The sequence below is a fragment of the Poeciliopsis prolifica genome, unplaced genomic scaffold (assembly GCF_027474105.1).
Source record: "Poeciliopsis prolifica strain line A6 unplaced genomic scaffold, Auburn_PproV2 SCAFFOLD002, whole genome shotgun sequence".
NCBI lineage: Eukaryota > Metazoa > Chordata > Actinopteri > Cyprinodontiformes > Poeciliidae > Poeciliopsis > Poeciliopsis prolifica.
In genome coordinates, this window is record NW_026562377.1 from 17,834,840 (window position 1) to 17,857,795 (window position 22,956).

The following is a 22,956-nucleotide window of genomic DNA, read 5'->3' on the forward strand; positions in this document are numbered from 1 at the left end:
TTTATAAAGTAGTTGTTAGATGAAAGCGTTGTTCTAAAACGGTCACTACAAGGAGATGCGAAAACTGAGCAGAATTATTTCTCGCCTCATTAGGGGTGAACTGTGAGAAGAATATAGATGAGTGTGCGTCAGGGCCATGTCTGAACCACGGCATTTGTAGAGATGGAATCAACAGTTACACGTGTCAGTGTCATCCTCCGTTCACAGGTTAGAAATGTTACATTTACATCAGCATGTAAATCCTAGCTTTGTCAGAAGCAAATGAGGCAGCTGGAGATTCTTTATTATTGTGTGAAAAGTGTTTGATTGTACATATTTTGTGCCACAACAGGAAAACACTGTGAGGTGGAGCAAGTTCCTTGTGCCTCCCATCCATGTGAGAAGGGAGGGGTTTGCCTCCCGTCTCAAGATTACACCTCTTATACCTGCCGATGTCGCCCTGGCTGGCAAGGTACCTGTCTGAGACAGACATGTGATGTGGTGCACAACTTAAATGCTGCTGGCTTTGCTAACGCCGTTTATTTATACAAATAGGAAAACACTGCAATGAAGACTTGAATGAATGCATGACGAACCCCTGCCTGAACGGTGGCCGCTGCATTAACACCCCAGGAAGCTACGTGTGTCAATGTCAACGTGGATACAGTGGACACAACTGTCAGATAAACGTAGATGACTGCTCACCAAGTGAGTTTCACTCAAGCTAATGTATTCCCCTCAAGTACACAGTTAGCTAAATAAAACTTGTACTGGTAATTTCTCATTTTTTAATTTTGTGTGCATAAAACTGAAACAAGAGCATCATACATGTAGGATGAAAAATGTCATTTCAATTCTAAGAAAGAGGACAAAAGTGTGTTATAAACATTATTTATTTATATTTGTGTCACTTTAAACAGACTTTTTTAAGCAGTCTTTCAGATTTGAGCAATAGTCTTTTAATATTTTTATGCAAGAGTAGCATACGGATATTGGAATAATTGAAGGCTGAAGTGAATTCTAGAATCTAGATGGTATTTAAATGATCATTTTTGTCATAAATCACCTCTATTTCCCTGATTCTGCCCTGACTAGACCCCTGCCTGAATGGAGGCCAGTGTGTGGACAAAGTGGCGAGTTTCTCCTGTGATTGCCGCGCGGGTTTTGAAGGGGATCGCTGTGAGACCGATGTGAATGAATGCGCCAGCGAGCCCTGCAGGAATGGAGGCGTCTGCCAGGACTACGTGAACAGCTTCGTGTGCAGGTGCCTGCCGGGCTTCAATGGAATCCAGTGTGAACACAACATTCTTGAATGCACAGAGAGGTGAGCCAGTTGATCAACCTTTTATCCATACAAAAGGGATGTTACAATAGAGAAGAAATGTTCTGCTGTTAATCCTTCACAGACATCAAATTTACATTAAATGTATATTTAAGAAAATATTACGTTCCTGTCATTTTTCCCTCCAGCTCCTGCCTCAATAACGGAACTTGCATTGATGACATTAATACCTTTTCCTGCCGCTGCCGGCACGGTTTTTACGGAACGTTCTGTGAGTTTGAGCACAACGAATGTGATTCTCAGCCCTGTGAACATGGAGGCACTTGCACAGACGGCCTGGGGACTTACCGCTGCACCTGTCCTGTGGGATACAGCGGACAGAACTGTCAGGTAAAGTGCTTTGTTTGAAAATGAGGTGCTGCAAAAACTTTAGCTTCAGTGCTGAGAATAACAAAAAAAATGAACGTTTTGTAATGGTTAGGATGTACTATAAGAAATGTTTGTTCGGTTTTTGTTTGGATAATGAATATTTTGTCAGTTATAAAGGAATGGTTAGTTTTTTCCAAAATATTTCATGTCCATAGGTATTTTTTGTTGACTTTGTGCTGTCATATTTACATTTAAACAAGTTTTTTTTTTTTCTGCAGAACTATGTAAACTTGTGCACCCAGGTGAAATGTAAGAACGGTGGCACCTGCTCTCAGACAGCTACATCCTGGACCTGCCGCTGTCCGATGGGGTGGACAGGACTTTACTGCGATGTCCCCAACATGTCCTGTCAAGACTATGCTGCCAGGAGCGGTGAGAGATTATTTCAGTTTCAAAACAATTGGCAATTTATGCCAGTGTTATGCACGAACAACTGTTTTATCTGCGAACTACCCGTTTTCTATGAAAATCTAAATCTGATGTTTCTGCTCAATATCATTGTTCTAAGTTACATTCGAAACATTTCGGTCCTTGTCTACATTACTGCAGGTTTGGTGGTGGAACGTGTATGTAAGAATGCGGGTCACTGTGTTAACGTGGGGAACTCCCATCAGTGCAAGTGCCAGTCAGGATACACTGGCAGCTACTGTGAGGAGATGGTGGACGAGTGTCAGTCGAATCCCTGTAGAAATGGCGCTACATGCAAGGATTATCAGGGCACATACGAATGTGTAGTGAGTATATTCCTCCTTTTTTTTTCTCTGCACGTCTCTGAAAGTGGTTGTTGGGTGAAAATAAATAAATAAATCTCGTTTCATTGTATCCAGTGTAAACCAGGCTTCCAAGGAGTGAACTGTGAGTATGACGTTGACGAATGTCACTCTAAGCCCTGCCTCAACGGAGGAAGATGTATCAACCTCATCAACCGCTTTACATGTATCTGCCCACCAGGAACACACGGTAGGTGTAGACCCTGCTCGATTGTTTTAGCTAAATTATTTATTTTAGCTAAATCCCAGAATAAGGAGCAGGGGAATTGTTAATTACTTTTAAAATCAGAAGGTTTCAGACGTTTCTCGGGCTAAAAAAGATGTTTTCCAAACATTTTAGTTTGAGTCTCATTAGAAAGTGAAGGTATTGTTCCCTGAGAGTTTTTGCAAGCTGTAATCAAAATTTAAAAGTTTGTTTTCTAAAATTGTGAATTTGAAAAAATAAAGTAAAAAAAAACAACAACAAAAAACTAACAAAATATTGTACTCATTATTATTCTGTTTAAGAAATAGAAATAATTTTGGTAATCTCAATTGACCTAAAAAATTAGAAATTTTGCCTGATATAATGTTTTGTAGTGGAATAAAGAAACTTTGTATTTACTAATATAGTCTATGGAAATATATGATTTCAGCTATATGTTTTTTTTGAAAGCCTTATGTCTTTATAGATTATCTCACAACTAATATTGTTAGGACTTTATCTTAAGTGGATTCATTGCATTTCTTCTGTTTGAATGTGATGGGAGAAAAGTTCAACTACATCACCTTCTGCTGGTGTCTGGAGCTTTGACACTTACATTTGTGTAAAATCTTCTCTGAAAGATTTGCTTTACACAGTGCATGTGTCAAGTAAGATCTTTTCGCTGTTCTGCAGGAGTCCAATGTGAGGTGAATGAGGATGACTGCGCCCCCAGCCCAGGCTCCTCTGAGCCGCGCTGCAGAAACGGAGGACAGTGTGTTGACGGCGTGGGCCGTTACACCTGCTCCTGTCCTCCGGGGTTCGTCGGGGAACACTGCGAGGGCGACGTCAATGAATGCCAGTCTGGACCCTGTAGTGCTGCTGGCAGCCTCGACTGCATCGAGCTGGTCAATGATTATCAGTGTCTCTGTCGCCTTGGATACACAGGTACGTGCATCTTACCTGTTCAAACTGGTGGTACACAAGTAAAGAGATTTTCTGTTGTTGATGTGAGAGCATCATGCAAGACCCTATTGATGTTTCTGCTTTTTGTTGCTGATTATTTCTTAACCGTCTCGTGGATCTGTTTCTCCCCTCCTCGTTCCTTTAGGTCGCCATTGTGAATCCATGGTGGATCTGTGCGTGTCGAAGCCATGCCGTAACGGCGGCGTTTGCACCATGAACATGAGCTCAGTACACGGCTACGCCTGCACTTGCCCCACTGTAAGTCATCCTTAATTTTGCTTCTATTTCCATCATTGTGCGATATAGATATTGCACATTTTCAATGCTCATAAACTAATTTATTAAATGTATTTAATGGGATGGAGCAATGTTTAATTTTCAAGACATCCAACATTCAAAATATGAACTGAATACAATTCACAGTCTTGTGTTTTAAGAAAGCAAAAAGGTTTTTTATTATTTCCTTAGTATTTCTGTGTGAATTCTAAAAATTCTACATTAAAATCAAGTACATAACTAAAGATCTTTATTGTGTTCAGCACTAGCAACACTACTACTTTCTGTTTGTGTATCATGAGTTCAGGCTAAAGGTGACAATGCGCTCAGCTGTTTTCTTTTCTTTTGCTGCTATTTGTCATTCTCTCTCTTTTTACTACCTTAACTTCTTGCTGCCTCTATATTTTCATATTTGCTTCAGAGGGCTAAACCATGGCTCAGGTAAAGTAGACTCTCTTTTGTAGGACCGAGTAGTGGTAGTCATAGTAAACTACTCTACAAGCTTATTCTGTGCTTTCTGAGCCTATGAAATGTCAGTTTAATAACTCAGAGGTGACATTGTGTTTCACAGGGCTTTTCTGGATTCAGCTGTGGTGAAATAGAGGATTTCAACTGTGCAAGACTGAGCTGCCAAAACGGCGGCCGCTGCATGAAGTCACCAGTAGGACAACTGTATTGCCAGTGCCAGCCGGGCTTCAGTGGGTCACACTGTGAGAAGGAGCAGATGTGCTCAGTGCCCTGCCAGAACGGAGGCGTCTGTGTCAAAGACCCATCCAACCCTTTTCTGCACAGCTGCCGGTGTCCCGACAACTTCTTCGGACGATTCTGTGAGAAAAAAGCACGTGTGCGTGGGCCTCTGAGATGCCCTTATGTACAGTGTGAGGCACGACTAAAGGATAACGTGTGTGACGAGCAATGCAACAACCATGAATGCCAGTGGGATGGAGGCGATTGCTCGCTCAACTGGCCGCAGCCGTGGGCCAACTGCACAGCCAGTGTTCCCTGCTGGGATCTCTTTAAGAACGGACAGTGTGACAAGGAGTGTGACAACCCTGGTTGTCTCTTTGACAGCTTTGAATGCATGGAGGTCCACACAAGCCCATGCAAGTATGTCACTCTACTCCTTGTTCTCTTGATGATCTACAAAAAGCACCAAAATTATTTAAAGCAATTAAAAAAAACATTCCATGTGTTTTTAAGGTATGACATGTACTGCAAAGACCACTTTGGAAATGGTGTCTGTGACCAGAGCTGCTACACAGAGGCCTGTGGATGGGACGGACTGGACTGCTCTAACAATGTACCGGCTGATTTGGCAGCCGGCACGCTGGTCATTGTGGTCCTGCTGCAGCCAGACGAGCTGCTTAGAGACCTGAAGGCTTTCCTGCGCTCCCTGGGAGCCCTGCTCCACACCAACGTGAGGGTGAGGCTGAACGAGAACAAGAAGCCGATGGTGTACCCTTACTTTGGAGAGCAGAGACAGACTGACCAAAGCAGAAGCAAGCGGGAGCTGGCCAGAGAGATTATTGGGTAAGAATGGTTATAATGGGAAACGCCACTATCTGGGGTTTCTGCTCAGTCTGGCAATAACAGAAAAATACAGAGTTTATTTTCAGTACAAACATCTGGTTAAATTAGAAAATAAAAAAGTATTTTGGAGAAATAGGTTATTTTTCCCCACAATTTCTTCTCTCTTTGTGTAAATGTTCTATTTTGCCTCCCATCTTTGTATCCTTATAAGTAATGATAATATCAATATAATAATTTAATAATGATAATAATAATAATATCAATAATATCCTCTTATATTTGCAATTGCTTGCCTACTGTTTCTTCCTCCTATGTTTTTGTCTGAGATCTTTCAAATCTCATAGACTTTCCTTCTCACTCCCACAACATTTCTTTCCTTCTATCATTTTCTTTTTCTTTCCCTCCTTAACTTCCTCATATACTTCCTTCTGTAGTTATCTGCCATAAATGATTCGCTTTATGTTTCTGAATGGACGCTGAGGAGAGCTGTGAAAAGTTCAGTTTGGAAAACTGTTGAACTTTTACATGACAGTGTGTGTAGGAACTTTGTAGTTCCCTAATCAATGGGTTAAAATAATCACTTGTTTGTTTAATTGCTAACTAGTTTGGTATTTTGATCTTTGTCGATGCAGCTCTGAGGTGCACCTGGACATCGATAACCGTGAATGCTCCAAGAGCTCCACCTCCAACTGCTTCTCCAACACTTCTACAGCCGCCTCCTTTATTGCAGCGGCTCACATCAAGGCAGACCTGCCTTACCCACTGGTGTCTGTTAAGAGTAAGTAGATCTACCATCACACATGTGCAAATATGATTGAACAGTTTCTCTTTTGAAAAACACTTCCTCTATAATGTGTTTTTGCTTCTCTACATCTCACATTTTCTGTTCTTTTTTAGTAAAGTGTCTTCACTTTCTCGTTTTATGAGAGGAGTAACGTAACTCCTTTAATCATATCTCTGATTAGCCTGAAATGGATGATTAAAAATTACAACCATATCTACCTTCCTCTTAAAAACAGGTTCTCCAACAGAGGAGGAGTCCTCGATATATAAGTACCTGATTGGAGTTGCTGCTTTCATCGTTCTGCTGATTCTGGTGCTGGGGATGCTGGCAGCCAAGAAGAAACATAAACATGGCGTTCTGTGGCTGCCCGATGGCTTCCTGGCCACTAAAAATGACAAGAGGAGAGAGCCTGTTGGACAGGACGACTTTGACATGAAGTGAGTCAATATTCACATCAAGTACAAGTGAAACCCAACATATGAGAAACTTGTGATTCATTTCAGTAACAGCATTGCTGATTTTTATAAAATATGTTTTCATCTCGTGTTAGGAATTTCAAGACCCATGATGGAAGCATGGCTGATGGAGGTCAGAGTCAGAGATGGCTCGATGATGAAACTCCATCCAAAAAGCCAAGAGTATGTGGATGATGACTCTTACGTAACAGTTCGTGGAGGGTTAAGGTGTGGGTTTTGTGTCAAACTTTGAATTTTTTTCCAGACTGAAGACAAGCCTCTACTTTCCATCCCAATGGATGGAGGCATCGACCGTAGAGAGTGGACCCTGCAGCATCGCAAAGCTGCAGACATCACTCTCACTCCTCCCCAGGCTGACTTAGATGCTGACTGTTTGGATGTTAATGTCAAAGGACCTGGTGAGATGGCGCTTTTTCTATCATTTTACAAGTTGACGTATGAGCAAGTGTATTTAGTTCTTCATTTTCTCTTTCCTCACTCAGATGGCTTCACCCCTCTGATGGTGGCGTCCCTGCGTAACGGTGGAGGTCCGGACTGCAGCCTGCATGGAGACGAGGAAGACGAGAGCGGAGGAGACGAACCGGGACCGAGTGTCATTTCAGATCTGATCGCCCAGGGCGCGAATCTGATGGCTCAGACTGACCGCACAGGCGAAACCGCTCTCCACCTGGCCGCCCGCTACGCCCGGGCCGACGCCGCCAAAAGACTGCTGGACGCCGGAGCGGATCCCAACGCTCATGACAACATGGGCAGAACCCCGCTTCACGCCGCCGTGGCAGCCGACGCACAAGGAGTCTTTCAGGTAAATCAGCTTCCTGACTTACCCTGAGGGAATGGAAGTCCTGGCAAAGCCAAACACTTTTTTAGATTTTGTGATGATGCAACCACAAAATTCTGTTCATTTTAGTTGCTCTAATAGCTGAATATAGAACTTCAGAATTGCTGAAACAGATGGACTCTTTTTACTAATTAGGTGAGATCTGAAGGAAATTTGTTTCACTGAATTTTAATTATATTCCCTAGATATGGTAGGGGACTCGTGACAAATGCATGCACTGATTTTATCACAAAATATCCCAATAAAACACACCGTAGTGTTTGTCTGTAATGTGGAAAAGTATTTGCAAGTCAACACAAAAGTGAAGAATGACAGTCATTAGAGTCATTGTTCCAAAAAATTATCATTTTGTTTTGAGACTATTTTCAAGTAATATGTATATAATAGTTGTGTAATAATGCAAGTTTGCCCTCCTGAAGACCAGTGAATGTAAATTTTATAAGGAACGCATAACACTAGAACTGGAATGTATCCAAAATAATACACAGCCAAAACTAACAAATAAAATGGAAATTAAAACTAACAACTGAAAGCATAGAAAATGGATTTCAAAGTCTCTTAAAATAAAATTTTCCTTAAAAAAAAATTTGATTATCAGAATGGAAATTATCAAGCTCATTTTAATGTATGCTATTAATTGCAGTGTTGCAGTGTATTTAATTGTGGTATCAGCTTTGTATAGTCCGAGAAATATTTCCCCAGGTTTATTTTCTTCTCGTATTATGTTTGTTTTTCCAGATTCTGATCCGTAACCGCGCCACAGAACTGGACGCCAGGATGAACGACGGTACGACACCGCTGATCCTGGCAGCACGGCTCGCTGTGGAGGGCATGGTAGAAGAGCTGATCCACTGCCACGCCGACATCAATGCTGTAGATGACCACGGTAAGACAACAAATGATAATTATCATTGTGAACAAGGGCGGGTTACAACATTAGTATCATCAATGCGACTTCAGAGGGATTACTGTCGATGCAACAAGTGGCCAAATCTGAGTTGTACTCAAAATGTACCAGTTCTGAGTCCTACTGGAATTACTGCCATATTTAGGGAGAACAAACTACTGCAGCCACCCTGTTAGACAGAAAGTCTAAGCTAAACAAATAAAAGCATGCTGCTGAAATCAGGAGTCAAGGACTTCACTACAGAAATCTCAGAAAAACCAGGAAAATATAAACATTGTGGTCATTTATACCCCTTTTTGAGTCATTTTGTTCATATTTTGGCTGAATTTTTAAAAAGCTAAGAGTAGAAATGGCAATCTGATTTGAAATGTCATCTGAAAAAATGACATCTATTTAACAATTTTTCTTAAATCAATGTTTAGGTAAATCTGCTTTGCACTGGGCAGCTGCAGTTAACAATGTGGAGGCTACTCTTGTACTTCTGAAGAATGGAGCCAACCGCGACATGCAAGACAATAAGGTATGTTGGTATCATTGTTATCATAGTTATATTTTGTGTGTGTTGTTATGTCCAATAAGTGATTTAAAAGCTGTTTTTTCTGACAGATAAATATATCTATCGTCATGTGATGCACTTGCTGCTACACATTTTAGTGTATAAATACTGAGGAGTGTTTCTGTTGGATCATTGCAGCCTGACATAAATTAACAGGCTGCATACGGTGTTTGTTTCAGGAGGAGACTCCCTTGTTCCTCGCAGCACGAGAAGGCAGCTTTGAGGCGGCTCAGGTTCTTCTCGATCACTACTCCAACCGCGACATCACCGATCACCTGGACCGGCTGCCCCGCGACACGGCTCAAGAGCGCATGCACCATGACATAGTCCGCCTGCTGGACCAGTACAACCTGGTTCACAGCCCACACAATGGTCCCAACCACATGGGTGGAGGTGGAAACTCTGTGATGTGTGGGGCAAACGGTGGAGGCTTCATCGGCATGCGGCCTGGACCCCAAGGCAAGAAGAGCAGAAGCAGAGGAGCTGGGGCGAAGGCCGGGGGAGTCGGCGGGGGGCCAAAGGAGCTAAAAGACATCAAAGTAAAGAGAAGGAAGAAACCTGCTGGAGGAGAGGGTCCGGGTCTGGCTGCGGCAGGTGGAGGAGGCGCAGGAGGTGCAGGCGGAGGCAGCACTAATGGAGTAAAGGCAGCAGGAGCGCTTCCTCCGGAGAGCTCGGTCACCATGTCGCCTGTCGACTCCCTGGAGTCGCCTCACTCCTACGCAGGCGACGTGTCCGCCGCAGGCTCCAACACTGCCAACTCTCCTCCCCTCCTGAGCAGTCCCACGTCCAGAGCAATGCTGCCCCCGGTTAGCCACATGCTGGGGCAGCAGCAGGGCTGGGGGGGAGTGGCCAAGCACGGCTACAACGGTCACATGTTCGGTCTCCTCCAGCACGGCATGAGAGGAGGGCATCCCGGCATGAGCCACGGCCAGGGCACCATGATGACCCCCATGAACGTCACCATGATCAGGGAGCAGCTGCCCCCCATCGTCACCTTCCAGATGGTTCCCACAGGAACGGGCCAGGCCATGCTGAAGCAGCCCCAATCAGGGCAGGTACAAGTTAGCCAGAGCCAGGGCCAGAACCAGAGTCTGTGTCACACCCAGCCAGTACCGGGACACGTCCACTGCAGCCAGGGGATGATCTACCCGGACCAGATGAATGTGGTGCAGGGCCCCTCCCACACCCTGCAGCATCCCCACAACATCAGCCACCCCAACGGGATGGAGGGCCAGTCTCGACCGCTGCCGCCCTACACGCCCATGCAAAGCCCGGTGGATAAATACCCTACCCCTCCCTCCCAGCACAGCCATGTCCCCGCTGGGTCAGAGGGCACCACCCCGGGCCACTCCACCCACCCACAGAACGAGCACCCGTACCTCACCCCCTCCCCCGAATCCCCGGACCCTTGGTCCTCCTCCTCTCCACACTCTAACTCGGACTGGTCTGACGTCACCACTAGCCCCACCCCGCTGGGGAACTCCCACCACGCACTGCCATCATCACGCCACACACACATTCCAGAGCAGGCGCAGATGCAGCCGCCGTCGCAGCAGATGCAGCCGCCTGCGCAGCAACCTCAGCTCGGAAACATGCAGGTGTTTGCATGAAGGCGCCAGAGGAGAGCAGAAACAGACTGACTCAGAAAACACACACCCAGTGCCTTTTTCGTACACTCTCTGTCCTCTAAAATCCTAGTCACCCACCTCCCCTTCTGTTTCCAACTAAGACAACAGTTTATAGTTTGTGTCGTGTAATTTGGTACTTTCAGCCAAAATCACATTCTCTGGAGCAGAAGCTTGGCTCTAAAAACTTTTCCATATATTTACATTCATCAGCCAAGACTTTTCCTCTAAATTTGGAACCAAATTTGCACAATAATAACCACTGCTACGTCATCCAGGTGCATCACGAACTGGTTTTGCAATTCCCGAGGGATCACGAAGAAAAACTGTTGAATAGAAGAAGTTCAGCTCTACTTGCTTAAACAACAGAAAAATGAGACAGTTCATCAGAAATCCTCCACACTGACACTCTATTTCTATTCTCCAAAAGTCTGTTAAATCTGTTCGCAAGATGCTACCTTTATGTGTTCTTCAGTGTTATAAACTTGCCGATACTAACTTCTGGTTGACACGTTCACTCTAAATCTTTTAATTTAACGAGTCTCAATCAGCTGATGCTTTCATTAACTAAAAAAACTGCTTGTTGGTTCCTCTTTTGTTGTTGTTGTTGTTTTTTTATTCCTGTTTATTGTGCCAATGGCGAGGTTTTTAGCTTTTGTTGTATAATAGTTTTACATTTTCTGTCTGTTCAAGTACATCGAAGTTCTTCAAATGGGGATTTACAGTCAAAAGCAGGTGTTGAGATATTTATGTTTTGTCCGTTTCCACTCTTGAGAAGTATCGGAGGGATTCATTCTGTTGCTATAAAGCCGTTTGTGTTGGTTTTGTCCGTCGTTGCCGTCTCCATTGCTATTATTCTGTAAGAAGAAATGTACATACACTTAAAGCAATTTCTGCTTGTTTTAGTTGAGGTAAATGTGGTGTTGTTGCCTTCTTAAAGTGCCTGTTTTTTTATATAAATATCTGCACTTCCTGAATGATTTTGAATGTTACAAAGGTGTATGTTTTTACCGTTAAACTGCTCTACGCAGTTGTCTTCCAAAAATGTGTAAGATTTGTTTATCTACAATCAATGTTTGTCATAATTCATAACCAAGTCTGACCACAAGCAGTAAAATATGTTTTTTGTTGTTGTTTTCTGTCCTCTGTCTCAAAGCAGATGGTGAGTATCGTTTCTGCTCTGTCAGACAATCATAAAATTGTTGATTATTTTCAAAAAGGAGTGGGAGACCAAATTGTGTTTTGTTTAGCCAAAATTGCTCACCGTGTACATATATTTGTTGCTTTAGAAAGTTTTGCATCTGCTCAACGGTAAGAGACGGAGTGCTTATGTCCTGCACCAGCTGAAACGTCGAATCACCGTCAGTGAGGTCGAGCTGATCAATATTCCCGACCTTCACCTCCGTTTCTGTACACCCAGTCTCTTTAGTTTCACAAACCCATGTACTGTACAATGAGATGTCAGTCTGTATTTTTCATAGTCATAATCATCTGGTACCTATTCAAGGCTGTCTGCTTTGTGTATATAAAATGTTTTTTTGTATGTTTACCATTCTTTTTTATGTTAACCAAATAGCCTATATTATCCATGCAGTATGAAGTAGTTGTCACCATGTTTTGTTAAATGTAGAACCAACTTCGATTCAGGAGGTAATCTGTTCAGAAAAAAAACAATAATGAACCAAATGTGTTTACTTAAATAAAGCCCTGATCTTCATAGACCTTTGCATGTTTGCCCATTTTTCTCATCTAAGCTGGAATATTCTGTCATTTTATAGCCTATCGCAAAAGTATTCACGTTTCCACTTTTATTGGGATTTTATGTGACGCACCAACACAAAGTAGTGCATAATTATAAAGAAGAAAGGAGAAAAAAAAAGGCATAATTTGCTGTTGTTTCCTAAACGTGTGACATCCCTTAAATGGCTCACATCATCAAACAAACATAATAAAATACTAAGACAGCTTCCAGATGATCAATTCATTTATTAAGGGAACAAAAGCATCTCTCACGCCTTGTTTAATCATGAATTGTGATTAAGCACCATTTTGAGACAGATTTTGTTTCCTATCACTCATTACTGCCACGCCTGTAGAACCTGAAAGACTTGAATAATGTGGAACTTGTCTGAAAACATAAAGTAGGCTAAAAGGTCTCAAAAAGCAACACAACATGTTAACATAATGTGTTTTTGAATTGAATTTGAAGCTGTTAAAAACATGTCTTTATTAGAGTCAAAAAAGCTTATAATGTCAAATTAGGACTGAGTGAAAGCCATCATGTACAAATGGAGAAAAAATGACTACAGGAGCGCATTAGTGACTCATGCAGAAGGTTCATAAAAGAACCAAGAAAAAAATGTAAAGCACAAAAGGTCGTCCCTCAGCTAAGGTCAGAGTTTATGTGTCAACAGTAAGAAAAAGACGACAAAAATGGGAAAGTTCCATGGTGAAAATCTGCTGGGCAAAAATAATATAAAGTCCTGTTACATATTTGCAAAAAAAACAAAAACATCTTGATGATTCCCCAATTATTTTGAGAAAACAATCTGTGCACTAGTGACACAAAAGTGAAACTTTTAGGAAAGTGTGCATCTTGTTACAGAGTAAAACTAGATGTTTCTGATGTTTCAGGGGGGAAAAAAAGAACATTATGGTGGTATTGTGATGTTCCGGTGCTGCTGCTATGCACCAGAACAGAACTGGTTCAGAACCTGGACATGTTGCTGTAATCTGCAGAGACCATGAGTTCTGCTCACTGCCAGAAAATCCAGGAGGAGACATCTGGCCTTCCGTTCGTGACCTGAAGCTCAAACAAACTTGGGTAATGCAGCGGGACAGTAATCCAAAGTTCACCAGTAAATTCACATTGAAATATCTACAAAAAAAAAAAAACTGAAACAAGGTTTTATAATGTCCACATAGAACCTGGTTATGTTTGAAAACCTTTTCAATATGAAACAGTTTTCAAATTTACCATAGGTTGTCTCTGTCTCATGTAAATAAAAAAGAAATCAGATGGGATAAAAACAAACAAACAAGAAATGTGCACAGGGGAAATGGATAATAAGAGAAAGAATTAGTATGTAAATATGCATGTAAACTGATTTCAACTGTACCTACTTTGCTCTGATGCTCCTAAAACATCCAGTTCCCTTCAGAAGTTAAATAGAGTCCATTTGTGCATTTAATAATATGTTAAATATATAGTGTGTTCTTGATACTGTGACTAAATGAAAATAAACGTTTCCTGTAGATCAAAAATAAATAAGTAGAGTCATCTATAGAATCAAAACTCCTACAAATATGGCACATTACTTGATGTCATTAAATATAATTCCCCTGACCTATTTATTTATTTTTTTCAATATGCACAAAAAAATTCAGCGCAATTAAAATTATCTTTACATACTCAAGAAAGTGGGCGGAATAAATTTAACAATATTCCCACTCCTTATCCACCTACATTACATGACATTTATTACATGCACAATCCATACATCTACAACTAATGGGTTGACTACATTTAATAGTTAACCCATCAGCAGTCTTCATTTCATTTCAATTACAAAAGTCGATGAATAAGCATTGTTTCTTTAAATTGCAAAAAAAACTAGTATTAACAACAAAAGTACAAAAAAATTTGAACAGTAATGTTATACAATAATCATATGTTTATATGACAATTATTTTCGGACATCGTCTAATTCAGTTTTCAGATTACTCCACGATCTGACTCCAATTACTGAAACACAATTGTTTTTTTCTAGTATTTCTGATTTTTTCTCATTTTAAACTGTGACACGTTTAGACTCGAACCAGCAGATGGCGCAATATGCAGCAGTCAGTCGTTAAGGAAGCGGGGAAAAAAAAAAAAAGACAAGGAAGAGACGCGAACGAGGAAGTGATCCCGCACCTTCAGAGGCATGAGATTCCTCCAGTGAAGCGCTCTCCTGCGGGTTGTGTGCGTCTCTGCTGAAGCGAGGTTGAACCGAAATGGCTGGGAGCTTCCCGACGGTCGGCGCGGAGAGCCGGGGGAAGACTTAAAGAGACGGACGGACGGACGGACGGGAGATAGAGATAGAGAGAGAGAGAGAGAGAGAGAGGAGCTGCTGTTTTGACAGCTGGGATTATCCTCCACTGTCCTGCTGTCTGCCTCAAAGAGACAATCCGAACCGAACTGGGGTAACAACTTCAAATAGAGCAGGACTCTTCATGCTGAGGGGAACCTGAGGGGGTAAAGAAAAGGTGAGCTCACCTGTCTGTTGCTCACCTGGCTCTGGTTCCACGTCCTCCCTCCTCCACGTCAGTCTGACTCTCCGGTTTGTCCTCAGGCTCCCACCATGGCTTCAGCCCGGCTGAAGTACCTCTCCCTGGGCGTGCTGGTGTTCCAGACCACCTCGCTGGTGCTCACGATGCGGTACTCCCGCACCCTGCAGGCCGAGGGCCCGCGGTACCTGGCGTCCTCGGCCGTGGTGGTGGCCGAGGTCATGAAGATTCTCGCCTGTGTGCTGCTCGTTTTCAAGGAGCACAGTGAGTGGACCGGCTGGGCTTCGCCGGCATGGAAGTACTGGTCCTTCCAGGGCCGATCCCAGGATGTTTAGGGTCCTACGTAGTCCTTGATTTGGGGGCCAAATCGATCTGAACGCAGGACCGATGTTGCAGCCTTTTGGGGGCTCTAGACAGATAAAAATGTACTCGTTTCACAGATAGAGTATTTCACTTATAACAAGAACTTTTTACATTTTTTTAAATCAATATCAAGGAATTATTCACTTAAAGCAAGATTATATTTCCTGTAACTTGGTTTTGTCTTCTTTCAAGTGCATTAAGATATTTGCTCTAGAAATTAGACCAAACATACTTTGTAAAATTTTGTGTTTTTGGACTGAATCCTGTCTGAACTGGTGACATTTTGATAATAACATTGGAAAGTATGTATATTTTTGTTTGTTAAAGACTTGCAAATGCAAAATATGAGAGAGTATTATGACGCAACTTTAACATTTCCATTATACTGCATGGATGTTGTTAGAATTGCGAGATGTGCGGTCTTCACACCGACAACCAGAGGGTTTCACAACATAGGGGAGTGGCCATGGATTTGGCCATCACAGTCCCCAGAAATGAATTCTTTGGTTTGCATAAAAAAATAGAATGTCAGCCGTTAAGCATGAATCACAACCTCCAACCAGAGCCGATACGGTCCCCGATTTGAAGTGAGCTCAGTTTCCATCATCACACAGACGTGACGGATTGTCTCTATTTATAAAGAAAACAGTTAAAATACCATTCATTTCCTCATGCAGCTGTGCATGGCAGGTGTCAACATACAGCAGCAACATGTGTGATTGAGGAGCTCATCTGTTTAATGTCTCTCCCTGCTCTGCTACAGGTTACAGCATGCGAGCTCTGAACAGCATCCTGCGGCAGGAAATCCTCCATAAACCCGTGGAGACGCTGAAGCTGGCCATCCCCTCGGGGATCTACACGCTGCAGAACAACCTGCTGTACGTCGCCCTGTCCAACCTGGACGCCGCCACTTATCAGGTACGTCCAGAGGACAGTGGTAGTTGCTGACGAATATTTGCTTTTAAATTAAAAACATTTCCCTCCTTCTTCTTTTTTTTTTTTTTTTTACCTCAGGTGACGTACCAGCTGAAGATCCTGACCACAGCCCTGTTCTCTGTCTCCATGCTTGGCCGCAGGCTGGGGGTCTACCAGTGGCTCTCCTTGCTGATCCTGATGGCCGGAGTAGCTCTTGTGCAGGTGAGGTGCATTGTTTGGTTTTAGATTGTTTGAATGAACAGGAATAAGATTGCTTCAGTTTAAGATGTCAGAGATAAAGCTAGGCAGTGGCTTTGTTGTGCTATCTTTACTAATTTTGGAGGAATAGCTCTGAAATTTCAGAGCTGGAAGTATTATTGTGCCGCAGGCCAAAAGAAAAAAAAGGAACTATGAGTATGTGGTCCTTGCTCTTCGTTACTTGAACAACAGGGTTTTGTTGTTATTGGAGCCAAACACCCTTAAGCTATCAACACAACCAAGGTGGCTGGTTTGGAACAAATGCTGGGTGAAGCATTTTGAAGAACACGATGGTGTCCTACAGCAGTGTGTGACCAGAATAACGAGGTGCTTCCAGGAAGTGGTTGTGTCTCCCCTGCTTGTTAAATGAGAAATTTTGAATTGCCAAAATGTCTAGTTGCTTCAAATATCAACCCATACTGATGATTAAAAAATCAATAAAACTCAAGAATTACTAGCAGAGTCATGCATATCAGCCAACAAATACATTTCTTTTACAAATGAGGCTCCATCTAAAGAGGAAAATAAAGCTTTTAAGCTGTGTAAGAACTGCCTGGACCCTCTGTAGCAACAAAGTAATAATCAACCAAACAAGTTTCAAGACTGTGGTGCTTAAATCTACTGATATTTGATTAAAAATGCAGAATAAATATTTTTGTGTCACTGATAATATTTCAGTTTTTAACATCTTTTAAATCTCTAGACCTTAAAAGATAACAGTGTTAGCTGTCATCTGTCTCAGCTCTTCACTTCAAGGTTTTACTGTGTTTGCGTTTGGCAGCAGATTCCAGATTCAGAGAAGGAAAAAGAAAACACTAAACGGAGCAACTGTCTTGCTTTCAGTTTCTCTCCGTTCGCGTAGTTTTTTTTAATGCAACTGTCTGGATATTACATCTAATCCTGCAATTCAAGGAAATAATGTTTGTATCTAAAACAAACCTTGCGGTCTATTAAACAAATTCCTTTATCTGTCATCTCTCTGCACCACCACGGCTCATCCTTTCCCTTTTTGTGTTGCCACCTTTTTTCCAGCTTACGGCAGCACAAAGAGCACAAGAACAAGTTTCTCACAACTCAGCAAAACTGTGAAGATGCCAGCGTATGGATTTCAGACCCTTAGTGTTATAAATCTACAGACCTGACTGCGAAAATTAATGACTAGCGTTTGAGCCTTTTTTTTCTAAATATTGTGTTATATATGTGTTGATATAGTTGATCCAAAAGCCCAGATTTATGACTCATTCAGGGTCGTTTAAGTCTTCTCGTCTTTCTTCATATTGGCAAGGTGTTACTAAAAGTCAACTAGTTAAATTTCATATATGATCATTTGCATTGGTGGGTTCTTTCCTTCTCCTTTTTTGACTTGCCGTCAGAAAACGAGGTCATTCTCTACCATCTGCAAATCTGTCAGCTCAACTTGTCAGCTTGCGAAATTAAAATGAAAACAGAAGTTGAAGAAGATGAGCATAAGGCGTACTCGGGCTGACTCTGTTACTTAGTGAAGTTGGACTGCAAGCTGATGGACCAAGCAGTGAGTGAATCCGTCTGCTTCTGGTGTTCAAAGTAGGAAACTTTAATCAAAGCTTTAGATTACATGTGGATATGTTTTTTTGTGCTTTCCTCTTATGATGACCTTTTTTTCTACAAATTTCCATGATGTTAGTTTTCAATTATTTACAAACCCTGCAATAAATGAATAGCATCCCAGTTTGGCGTCATAACAAAGATTAAAACTCCTGCTCTTCATCCATCCATTTGAAAGGATTGAAAAATTTTTAAGCTAATGCTGAAGTGAACATCATCTCAGATGCACAGCCACACGTTTGACCCACTTTGACATGAGTTCTCAGTGTTCCTATTATTAACTTCTTAAACTGATGCGTAAAACCAAAGTGTTTTCTGTGTTTGCTCACAGTGGCCCTCTGAGTCCGCGGCGGCCCCAGAGAAGGAGGCCCGCTCCGCGGGCTCCCAGTTCGTCGGGGTCACGGCGGTCCTGGTGGCGTGCTGCTCCAGCGGCTTTGCCGGCGTCTACTTCGAGAAGATCCTGAAGGAGAGCAAACAGAGCGTGTGGGTCCGCAACATCCAGCTCGGTCAGTGGTCAACAGAGACGTTAGATCGGGGCGTTACTGCGTGGCGTTGTGTGTGCTGATGTTTCCAAAGTGAGAACAGAGGCAGCTGGGTTTTCTCTCCCTCTTGTGAATTTCTGTGAAGACAAATGTTCCTGTTTGCGTTTATTTTTACCTTGGAACATGTGAGGCATGTACTCGGCCCCCTGTGACTCCTCCTGCGAGCTCAAAGCTTTTTCACCTGCGTTAAACATTTGAGAGACATCTTTTTCTGTTTTAAGACTGTTAAAGCTAACTTACTTATTTTGACTCAAGCAAAACTATGCTAAACATAATTCAGTTCTCTCTAAGGGCAAATCTTGTTTACGATCCATAGACTTAAGAGCATTTAGCAGCCATCAACACTTCAGGTACACAACCTTTGGGATATGCAACGATATAATGCAATTTTTATTGGTTTTTTTACGTCATTCTCTTCTTTAAAACTCATACGAAAGCCTAAACTGCTAAGAGTTTTGAGACATTCCTCAAACCTTAAGGCAGTTTGAATTAGCTTCTTTCCATCAGGAGGTGGCTTTAGTCATTAGGCAAACCCAATTCTAGAGTTTAAAACCCCTGAGCTATAAATTATAGCGCTTCTAAAGCTGTGAATGCCAAAAATTATGTCTGAATAACATACAACTTCAACTTTCTATTTTTTAGAGAAACTGTTTTATGATTTGTTTTTTGAAAATGAAGTCTGCGCAAACACACTGCTGCTAGCTAGCTGAATTATCCCGACAAACATTGCAGCAGAGCATTAGATAAGATGTCTTATCAAACTGCATTCTTTATCCTGAGATGGTGACCGACCAATTTAGGAAGCATGCAACACTAGGTGGCGCTACAACATACAGAACTTTACTTTGAAATTTTCCCATAAAAAGACTTGTTTTTCCTGATTTTCTGGTTTTCAGCATAATTTTTTTGTGTGTCTGAACGTGATGCAGTTTACCCTCTGTGAATTAATCTTTTCTAAGAATTTTTAAAACCATTTAGGTCAGTTACATTAGATTACTGTGAGAGTCCTTCTCAGTGGATAGTACAATAACTTTAAAAGTTTACGTTTGGAAAAGAATCCCACTACAAGTTGAACACTAGGGGTGCTAAAGATAAGAAGCTAGCAGCTACGGTAAAGGGCCCAGAAGCAACCAAGTACAGCAGATCTACCACATTCACACTTCCTGTGAAATGTGGATTGCTGTATTTATGCTGTTTTAGCACCAGGTGTGTTTTGTTCTGTTCTGTTTGGGTTATCTCGTTTTATTTGTGTGTTTCTCCTTCCAGGAATGTTTGGCCTTGTGTTTGGCCTCTTTGGCATGCTTGCATACGACGGGGAGCGGGTGAGAGAGTCTGGGATGTTTCAGGGATACAACACAATCACCTGGACGGTGGTAGCCCTGCAGGTAACTCCTCCTCCACTACCACGGGATCTGATGTCATTTCCCTTCCAGCCCAACCAGTTCTGCTCTTTGAGCCCCTTCAGATCGTGCCTTTGTCCATCTGCGCCTGTGTGTTTGTTGTTTCTTTAGGCGCTGGGTGGTCTGGTCATAGCAGCGGTCATCAAGTATGCGGACAACATCCTAAAAGGTTTCGCCACGTCACTCTCCATCATCCTGTCCACTCTTATATCTTACTTCCTGCTACAGGACTTTGACCCCTCAAGGTAGAAGAACCTGCATTTTTTTCATATATATGGATGTTTTTCTTCTTGTTTCCGGAGCTCATTGTTTCGTTTCCACAGTGTGTTCTTCCTCGGGGCAGTTTTGGTCATCACTGCCACTTTCCTATACGGCTATGAAGGCAAGCCGCCCGCCAACCCCAGTAGGGCATAAGCCGACTCTACGGTGACTTCATGAGGTCCAGTTGAAGCCTCAAGACTGCGGGGAGGAAAAAGGACAGACGAGAGCGCTGAGAGGGACAGAAAAAAGGAGGGAAGGAGGGGGAGGGGGAAGGCCTTCCTCATATATTGTGAGCAGAGGACAGAAATGCAAGCACAACACTGTCGTTGGTCTCACACCGAAAGTGCCTCACTTCTGAAGGAGAAGCGATTTTGGGGGGTGGAAGGGAGAGAGAAAACACAAGAGTGTGTTTTTCTGTCTTTACTGTGGCAGAGAGGTCCTGGCTGCCACGTCTGCAGGAAGAGGACGGACTGATTGCGTTCCTGAAGGACCAGTTTGACAACCAGTAACCGTTTACTGCCACACCAGTCACGCCCATGCAGTAAATGATTGCAAAGGAAGAGAGCACCTCTACAGCCATAGTATTTTATTTTTTCGCTACTTTTGTCTGTTTTAAGCAAACATTAGAACCTCATTTGAGATACTAACAGATCGCTAAACTCAAACTGGCTGAAAAGGGTCCAGTGTAGCTCAGGTGTTATACGCCCTAACCACACACTTGAACTGTAGTGGCCTGCACACTTTATGGCACCCCTAATAAAGATGGGGGCTCAACTTAAATTAAGCCGTTATTGCTGAAGTATAAATATAAATTCACTGAGCATTTTTTTTTTAGAAAATCTATCCTTTAAGCTGATTTATTCCACATTGCAACAGGAGAAGTTTTTTTTCCTGTTTCCCTGACATTTAAATCTGACTCTTCAAAATGGGAAATACTGAAAAACATGTTCAGTTAGTGAAGACAGATGTGCATTCATTGTCATTCGCTACTGCAATGCTACAGAAAAATAGCTTCCCAACAACAGTAATTAAAATCTTAAATTAAGGCTGCAGGTTATTTCCATCCTCCTGGGACTGTGTGAGTTAAAGTTGATCTGAGGGACATCATTTAATATTTTTGGAGTACTTAGTTTCCCATTCCCAGGGTGAAAAAAAACAGCTTGTGGGAACCTCGTTAGATTGCTTCCCACATGGTAATGGTGGAAACTGTATGTTCAAATCTAAACGGATATGGATCACCAGACAGATCCAACCCTTATTCCTACGGGAAAACCCGTTTGCTGCACTGAGAAGAAGAAAACGTAGAGCTGCCCTCTTTTGTCCAGGTGCCAAATATAAGCATCACATGTGGCAAAAGTCAGTTTAGTAAAAAATAATTATTTCTCAATATTCTTAATATTTCCTTGTGTGTAAGCTCGCCTGAACGAAAGGTTAGCTTTCTCTCAGCTTTACCAGGGGTGCCAGTCAGTGTGAACGGTTCTACAAACACATTTTAGAGAACGAGTTAAGACACTGATGGTTTCATTGACTACAACTTGTGTTTTCTAAATGACTGCTTTCTTTCTTCAGACGCGGTCAGTAAAACATCTTGTTGTTATCAAACTCAGAGAGATTCTGTGATGAGATTGCTCCGCCGTTGTCTCAGCCAGCTGGAGTCAAACGTTTGTAATTTGGAGTAAAATGTTTGATGAATGAACCGAGCAGCTTCAGTGACACCACTTAAAATAAAAACTGGTGATTTGGTTCATTTTGGAACTTGAAATAATCTTTAAATCAGTAACCAGTCCTTAGTTTAACTGCAGTAATTTGGCTTAGGTTTACATTGTTCTGTTTGGGCCAATGATGATGGTGAAGCTCTTTGATTTATATTTTATTTTTTGCAGTATATTGTATTGACTCTATGGCCAAACAATCAAACACAGAGTCTTTTTAGGGAATTTATGATTTAATATGTTTGTTTGTTTTTGTTTTCTGAGCTACGTTGGGATAAAGCGGGTATAAATATTAAGTTTATCTTAATTATCTACATGTGAAGCTTTTCTGTAACTTATGATTATGGGTTGTTGTGTGGCTCCTGTTTGAACCTTTCTGCTGTGCAACACAATAACAGGTATATTCAGACTGGAATGTATTAAAACAAAATATAAAGGTGACAATATGGAGAATTGTTTTGGTTTTTTGGGGGGTAAAATGGGAAGAAATTCAAGAACAAAAGGTTGATATTCTGAGTTGACATCACTGCACTGTAAATAAAAAAATAATCAACCAATAAATCTCCTTCTGAAGACTCCTTTACAGAGAAAGGGATACTTTTGAAACCCTCGTACACACAGACAGCAGATATGATCAGATATAAATATATTTCAATTTATTTTTCCTCATTAAAACATTACAGTCTTCACTATTTTCACACTAGAAAAGCCACAATTCGTTGAACAATAATGAATTCCTCTGTCACAAGTGCTGCTCTGTTGATTTATTTTTTCCTGATTGTCAGCGTGACTTCAGAAGACCGAATCCTCAGATTTTTCACCGACCGCTCCCGGGTCCAGGTTAAGGTAGGCGTATTCATTTTCCAAAACACCCGGCTTGCCCGCCTCCCTGATAGTGAGGTGTGTGTTGGTCTGTGCATGAAGCCTCGTTCAGCTGGCGCCACGGTGAAGAAGCAGCATGGGGGCGATTATGTGGGAACGTCATCCATTCCTCCTCTGGCTGGGCTCCGCGCTCTTCTGTGATCTGTCCAGTTTTTTGTGTCGATGAGGCAG

The 22,956-nt window shown here is 42.1% G+C and overlaps 2 protein-coding genes across 2 annotated transcripts in view; both read left to right on the top strand.

Moving 5' to 3' along the window:
• notch2 (notch receptor 2) overlaps nucleotides 1–12,320 on the top strand; it is a 48,576-nt gene extending 36,256 nt beyond the window's left edge. The window contains exons 16-35 of the mRNA XM_055044317.1: nucleotides 94–207; nucleotides 332–451; nucleotides 535–687; nucleotides 1,075–1,303; nucleotides 1,450–1,651; nucleotides 1,909–2,062; nucleotides 2,240–2,424; nucleotides 2,518–2,650; nucleotides 3,338–3,589; nucleotides 3,753–3,865; nucleotides 4,455–4,990; nucleotides 5,084–5,413; nucleotides 6,046–6,191; nucleotides 6,433–6,634; nucleotides 6,748–6,835; nucleotides 6,918–7,071; nucleotides 7,156–7,475; nucleotides 8,250–8,397; nucleotides 8,841–8,938; nucleotides 9,154–12,320. Coding sequence (XP_054900292.1) covers nucleotides 94–207; nucleotides 332–451; nucleotides 535–687; nucleotides 1,075–1,303; nucleotides 1,450–1,651; nucleotides 1,909–2,062; nucleotides 2,240–2,424; nucleotides 2,518–2,650; nucleotides 3,338–3,589; nucleotides 3,753–3,865; nucleotides 4,455–4,990; nucleotides 5,084–5,413; nucleotides 6,046–6,191; nucleotides 6,433–6,634; nucleotides 6,748–6,835; nucleotides 6,918–7,071; nucleotides 7,156–7,475; nucleotides 8,250–8,397; nucleotides 8,841–8,938; nucleotides 9,154–10,584 — 5,108 coding nt within the window. The 3' untranslated portion in view covers nucleotides 10,585–12,320. The remainder of the gene's footprint in view (nucleotides 1–93; nucleotides 208–331; nucleotides 452–534; nucleotides 688–1,074; nucleotides 1,304–1,449; nucleotides 1,652–1,908; nucleotides 2,063–2,239; nucleotides 2,425–2,517; nucleotides 2,651–3,337; nucleotides 3,590–3,752; nucleotides 3,866–4,454; nucleotides 4,991–5,083; nucleotides 5,414–6,045; nucleotides 6,192–6,432; nucleotides 6,635–6,747; nucleotides 6,836–6,917; nucleotides 7,072–7,155; nucleotides 7,476–8,249; nucleotides 8,398–8,840; nucleotides 8,939–9,153) is intronic.
• Nucleotides 12,321–14,467: 2,147 nt separating this feature from the next.
• Nucleotides 14,468–22,451, top strand: slc35a3a (solute carrier family 35 member A3a). The gene is made up of 8 exons (XM_055044329.1): nucleotides 14,468–14,847; nucleotides 14,934–15,132; nucleotides 15,995–16,149; nucleotides 16,246–16,368; nucleotides 18,320–18,494; nucleotides 19,797–19,915; nucleotides 20,042–20,175; nucleotides 20,254–22,451. Exons 2-8 carry the CDS (start codon nucleotides 14,943–14,945, stop codon nucleotides 20,342–20,344), a joined length of 987 nt encoding a protein of 328 aa, XP_054900304.1. The 5' UTR covers nucleotides 14,468–14,847; nucleotides 14,934–14,942; the 3' UTR covers nucleotides 20,345–22,451.
• The last annotated feature ends 505 nt before the right edge of the window (nucleotides 22,452–22,956 follow it).